We start from the raw sequence: 6,000 nt of genomic DNA on the forward strand, positions 1-6,000 counted from the left end.
CCTGTATTGTTGTCCTTGATGAATTCTGTATTGAACCAGTTATCTAGGAGGTTGTCAGGGGGGAGCCGAGGGGCAGGGAGCACTTAGGGCCGGGGAGGGGACTGTAGGGCTGAGCTGGGTCTTTCTCTGGTGGAGACAGAGAGCTGCGCTCGCTGGTCATAGAAATGGTGCTGTCCACGGACATGTCCTGCCACTTCCAGCAAGTCAAGTCCATGAAGACTTCCCTGCAGCAGCTGGAGAGGTGAGGCAGGGCCGGGGGGCAGACCCATGGGCTGGGGCAGGCAGAGACCCTGCTCTGGGTGAGGAGTGGGGAGTGGAGGCAGGAGAAGGGAGAAAGTGGCTGAGGATAGGGGAGCAGGGAGATGGAGAGGAGGAGCAGTGGGCTGAGGGGAGAGAGCCAGTGGCTGGGGGAAGGAGCAGGAAGATGGAGGAAGGAGTAGTCAGGGATGGGGGAGGAGGGGGCTGGGAGAGGGACAAAGGACTGGGTGGAGGGAGTAGCGTGGCCTAGTGCATAGAGCATGGGCCCAGGAGTTAGAAAGACGTGGGTTCTAATCCCGGCTCCGCCACTTGTCTTCCGTGAGACCTTGGGCAAGTCAGGTCTCTGTGCCTCAGTACCTCATCTGTAAAATGGGGATTAGTACCACAACTCCTGTGTCCAACCAGATCCCCACTCTGCCAATTGTCAACTGTGTGACTTTGGGCAAGTCACTTAACTTCTCTGGGCCTCAGTTACCTCATCTGGAAAATGGGGATTAAGACTGTGAGCCCCCTGTGGGACAACCTGATCACCTTGTAACCTCCCCAGCACTTAGAACAGTGCTTTGCACATAGTAAGTGCTTAATAAATGCCATTATTATTATTATTATTAGCTTATATCTACACCAGTGCTTAGTACAGTGCTTGGCACATAATAAGTGATTAGCAAATGCCATAAAAAAATACAACCACCACCAAAGCTTGGGGCGATGAGTAGGGGGTTAGAGTTAAGTTGTCTCTGTAAGAGAGGCTGCTTGTGTTTCTATGGCTGTAGGTGTGACTGTCTGAGGTGGCTACCTGTGTCTGTGTATCTGTGTCTATGGCTTTCTGTATGTCCATGTCTATGTGTCTGTGAGAGGACTGTCTGTGTGTCTGTGTTTATGCCTGTCTGAATGTGTTTATGACTTTCTGTGTATCTGTGTCTGTGTGTCTGTGAGAGGGACTGTCTGTGTCTATTGCTGTCTGTGTGTTTATCTATGGCTGTCTGTGTGTCTGTATCTGTGGAAGGGGTTGTCTATGTCATTGTATCTCTGCCTCTGGCTGTTTGTGTATCTCTTTCTTTGGCTACCTGTATATCTTTGTCACTGTGTCTCTATCTCTGGCTGTGTGCGTGTCTGGCTGTTTTTGTATCCCTGACTGGCTGTCTGTGTGTCTGTCTGACTGTTTGTGTATCTCCGGCTATCTGTGTGTCTGTCACTGTGTCTGTCTCTGGCTGTTTGTGTGTGTCTATCTGTGTGTCTGTCACTGTCTGTCTCTGGATGTCTGTATGTCTCTTTCTCTGGCTGCCTGTGTGTCTCCATCTGTGTCTCTGTGCCTGTGTCTGCATCCACTGAGAGTGGTATGGGGGCTCCGGAGACGGTAGGCTCCTCCCTCACCCCAGCCTGTCCCCTGCCTCGGCCACCTCCCCTTCGCCCTCCTGCCCTCTCGCCCGCCGGCTGCAGGATCGACAAGTCCAAGGCTCTGTCCCTACTGCTCCACGCCGCTGACATCAGTCACCCCACCAAGCAGTGGAATGTCCACAGCCGCTGGACCAAGGCCCTAATGGAGGAATTCTTCCGCCAGGTACGCCCCCGAGGGGCGCGCGGGGGGGGGGGGGGTTCATCCGCACCGTCCCCCAGCCTCGACCTCCCCCCCCCCCCGCCCACCTACCTCTTCCCTCTCCTCAGAAACACCCAGAAGGGAGCAGCCCTGCCCAGCGGCTCCCTTGATCCCCAGCCTTGTCCTCCTGTTGCCAACGTTTGGGAAGTGCTTCCTGCTGTCTAACCTGCATCCCTCCTGCTGCAGCATGAGGATTGGCTCCAGAGTGCTGACTGGGCACATGCTTCCCCCCTCCCCCTGTGCCCGGGCCTCTGCCCTTTCCCTCGAGTGCCCAGTTCCTCCCGTCCCCCGGCCCCCAGCCCCTGCCTAATTCTAACGCCTCATTCCTCCGTCTCTGACAGGGAGATAAGGAGGCGGAGTTGGGTCTTCCATTCTCGCCGCTGTGTGACCGAACGTCCACCCTCGTGGCCCAGTCCCAGATCGGTGAGGGTCCGGAGGAGTGAAAGGAGGAGGGGATAGGGCCGGGGGTGAGGCGGGAGGGGGCGGGAGGTGGGCAAGGACACACCCACATGCCTCGCTCCCGACATAACCCACCCCTCAGGCTTCATTGACTTCATTGTGGAGCCCACTTTCTCCGTGCTGACCGACGTGGCCGACAAGAGCGTCCAGCCGCTGGTGGATGAAAGCACCAAGCCCAAGACGCAGACCAGATCCGAGGGGTAAACCCATATCACTTAGATTTCCCCGATCACCTCTGACCCATCTCTAGTCCACGCAGGCAGACCCATCTCCCCTCCATGCCCCCATCTCCACCCCAGCTATCCTAACCTGTCCACCTGCCCCCGGTCCCTCTCCAGTCCTGCCTCTTCCTCGCATCTAGCTACCTGACCCGGCTCCATCCCCAGGCCTTGGTCCAGTGGAAACTTCCTCTGGCCAAGGAGGGGAAACTGAGTCCCGGATAAGCTCGGCCCAGCGTGCAGTGGAGTGGCGAGGTGGGGCTAGGGTCTCACCGCCCGGGGGTCCCGCCCGCAGCCCGCAGTGGCGCCAGCCGTCTCTGGACGAACGTGGCGAGGGCGAGACGAACGTGAACGCCGACATTGTCAGCTTCCGCAGCACCTGGAGCCGTTACGTCCAAGAGAATAAGCAGAAGTGGAAGGAACGGGCGGCCAGCGGTGAGGCTCCGGGCCTGGCTTCGAATCTCCTTGTCCTCTCGGTCCCCTCCGGCCCGGGGGTTGGGGGTGGGGAGCTCAGCACCCCAGTCTGTCCGGAGCTCCGGGGGCGCTACCCTGAGCCAACCGTTGGGCCCCGGTTAGAGGACAGGACTGACAGCAGACTCGGACCCTGAATGGAGGAGCCTCGGCCTAAGGTGCGAGGAGAGGAGAGGGTCAGAAGGATGCCCACATGGCCGGCAGAGTCTGTCCATTCAGCGGACAGATTTCCGCCTTGCAGGAGGCGGGGGCTGCACAAGTAGTGGTGGGGGAAGTGGACCAGCCCTAACCGACAAATGGACAGGAGGGGAGGGGCCGGAGAGGATAGCCGGGGGCAGGCTGGCCTGGGAGTCACCCTCAGAGGTGAGAGGGCCCAGTCAGGGAGGGCGGGAGGGGGGCACCACGGAAGTGACGGTTCCCCCCTCGACCCCTGCCGCCTCCCACCACTAACAGGCATCACCAACCAGGCCTCCATCGAGGAGCTGTCTCTCTGCGATGATGAGGCCGCAGCCCCCGACGATGGGCATAACCAGAACGGCAACCTGGACTAGCCCCTAGCCCCTCCGGGCCCCGGAGGACCTATCCCAGGTTAGAGGGGAGGGGGAGGCGAGGAAGGGAGAGCGAGAAGGCGGGAGGCTGAGGGCCCGGGAGGAGAGAAGGAGATTCGGACTGCTCTCCGAGGCTGTGGACGTGGTGGAATGGAGAAAGAGGACTACAGCAGGAGGGATGGAGGTTAGACAGCAGAAAGGACTAGAGCAGACTGGGATTGGAGAAAGAGACAAGTCCACTTTGGAAGGAGAATAAAACCCTCCTGCCATATTTCCCCCTACCTGAAAAACAATGGTGACCAGGGAAAGACAGGAGCATCCGAAATAGATTTCTGGGTCAGAGTGGACCCCAAGAAAAGGCAAGACAAATGGAGAGCGGAGAAAATGGGGGATGATTTCCTTGCTGGGAAATTGGGGCGGGTGTGTGAGATAATGATTCCTGGAGGCCTCCACCTTGCTCACTCCATGGTCCCTCCTCCCAGGTCCCCAGTTTTGTCGGAAATCTTTGACACCATCGAACTCAGAACCACTCACATGGATCGGACCCCCGAGGGTCGGAAGGAGGGAACCCCGAAGTCACAGAGCTGCTCCCCCCAACCCAAAACCAAATGTCAGAGATCAGGGGTGGGGGACAGGGAGGGAGTTGGCCCGTAGAATTTAATCGAGGGTCCCCAGGATGACCCCCTCCCTAATTCAGGTCTGATTCTAATCTCTAGGAATCTGAGATATTTACGACTTTGGGGCCCCTAAAGTCGTTATGTCCAGACCCCTGCCTCTCACTTCCCGCCCTTCCTATCTCCCCAAATCCGTCCAGGGCCGGGAGTGGGAGGAGGCGACCGGCGGGGAATCGGCGGGGCGGGGTGAGAATCAAGCCCTTCCTTCTGCGATCAGCCTCTCCCCCACCCACCGTCCTCTGCACCTGCTGTTTCTGAGCAATAGGTATCGGGGGGTCGCCCCGCCCCCCAACCCGGATCCCAGCTGGCTGGTTCAGGTCCAGGGTCCCGGTCTCTCCCGGCCCCGAGGAGGCTGGAAGGGGACTGGAGTAGGGGAAGCGGGTGGTCGAGGAGATGGGGGGTTGCGGGGGGGCGGGATAAGCAGAGCGCCTGGGACCACAAGCAGAAGCCGCTGGCGGTTGGGGGGAGGTTCTCGGGTGTAGGGGTGGAGAAGGAGGGGCAGCGTCGCCTTGTCCAGGGGGAGCCTGGATCCGGATCTCTGATGGCCCACCCACCGACGCCCCCCTCCCTCAGACACCCCGGGCCCGGCCTGCTATTGGGAGCCGAAAGCAAAAAACAACTGAAGTGGTTATGGTTTTTGGAGTCACGGCCTTCCTGACAGCCGGGTGGTCGGACGAATGGGAGAAGCCACTTTAGTGGGTTCGTCAGCCAAGAAGGACCCCCTTTCCCAAAACTCGCCCTCTCCTCCCCTCTGTCCGCCCCGCCCCGCCCCGCCCCCCATCTCCCAGAGAGGTGGACCCGCCCCCATCCGACTAATGTCTGTAATGTGCTTTGAGAACCTCCAAGCAAAGCGCGCAAGTAGGACTCTTGAGGAGCACAAATCTCGCCTCCCGGGCTCTGCTGGAGGCGGGGGAAGGGCCTGGAGGGGACCCCACCCGCTTTCTCTCCTAGAGATGTCGCCCCCTCGCCCCCTCCCCCAACGGTGACGCCCCTTCCCTTCCCCCAGCATCTCTCGGAAGGGCCCAGCGAGCGTCGGACACTGGGGTCAATCCCCAGTAGCAATTTGCTCTCTGCGGGAGTACGAGAGAGCTGGGGGCCAGGATGCGCGGGTTCCTGGGAGGGAAGGGTCCGGGAGAGAAATGGGGACCCTTGCCCCGCTATGTCGCGGAAGCAGCTTAGCGAGGGGAGCGAGAGGACAAATCTTTGTAAATAGCCAGCCCTTCTGTACAGGGCAAGTCCGTGCCGTTTGGACTTTAATCCATAGTTTTCTAAACGCGCTGCTGCGGACCAGAACGATGCTATTACTTACTGTAATAAACACTGATTCACGCACACACACAAACACATACACACATGCACCCCACACCCAACCCCGCTCCCGGGCGGGGCAGGAAGGCATGAGTCGGTCTGAGCCTCCACACCGACATTGCGCTATATCCGACACTTGGTCACCAATAAAGGAGCGAGAGAGAGAGCGGTCGTTACTGTGTCTTGTTCCGACGCCCTCCTGCAGGGGTTCGAGGACCCGCAACATCACTCCTGCCCCTGGAGAGACGGGGCGATAATAATAATAATAATAATAATAATAATAATAATAATGGTATTTGTTAAGCGCTTACTGTGTGCCAAACACTGGCGCTGGCGGAGATACAAGGTTAACAGGTTGTCCCACTTGGGACTCACGGTCTTAACCCCCATTTTACAGACGAGGTAACTGAGGCCCAGAGAAGTTAAGTGACTTGCCCAAAGTCACACAGCTGACAAGTGGCAGAGAC

General features: G+C 58.7%; 1 protein-coding gene across 3 annotated transcripts in view; it reads left to right on the forward strand.

The window, feature by feature from the left end:
• Positions 1 to 5,699, forward strand: part of NCKAP1L (NCK associated protein 1 like) — a 79,551-nt gene extending 73,852 nt beyond the window's left edge. For all 3 annotated transcript variants that reach the window (XM_038752291.1, XM_038752294.1, XM_038752293.1), the window contains 7 exons: positions 140 to 241; positions 1,699 to 1,819; positions 2,197 to 2,278; positions 2,397 to 2,514; positions 2,828 to 2,967; positions 3,457 to 3,591; positions 4,034 to 5,699. In XM_038752291.1, the coding sequence (XP_038608219.1) occupies positions 140 to 241; positions 1,699 to 1,819; positions 2,197 to 2,278; positions 2,397 to 2,514; positions 2,828 to 2,967; positions 3,457 to 3,554 (661 nt within the window). In that variant the 3' untranslated portion in view covers positions 3,555 to 3,591; positions 4,034 to 5,699. The remainder of the gene's footprint in view (positions 1 to 139; positions 242 to 1,698; positions 1,820 to 2,196; positions 2,279 to 2,396; positions 2,515 to 2,827; positions 2,968 to 3,456; positions 3,592 to 4,033) is intronic.
• Positions 5,700 to 6,000: the final 301 nt, after the last annotated feature.

The sequence above is a fragment of the Tachyglossus aculeatus genome, chromosome 10 (assembly GCF_015852505.1).
Source record: "Tachyglossus aculeatus isolate mTacAcu1 chromosome 10, mTacAcu1.pri, whole genome shotgun sequence".
Classification (NCBI taxonomy): Eukaryota; Metazoa; Chordata; class Mammalia; order Monotremata; family Tachyglossidae; genus Tachyglossus; species Tachyglossus aculeatus.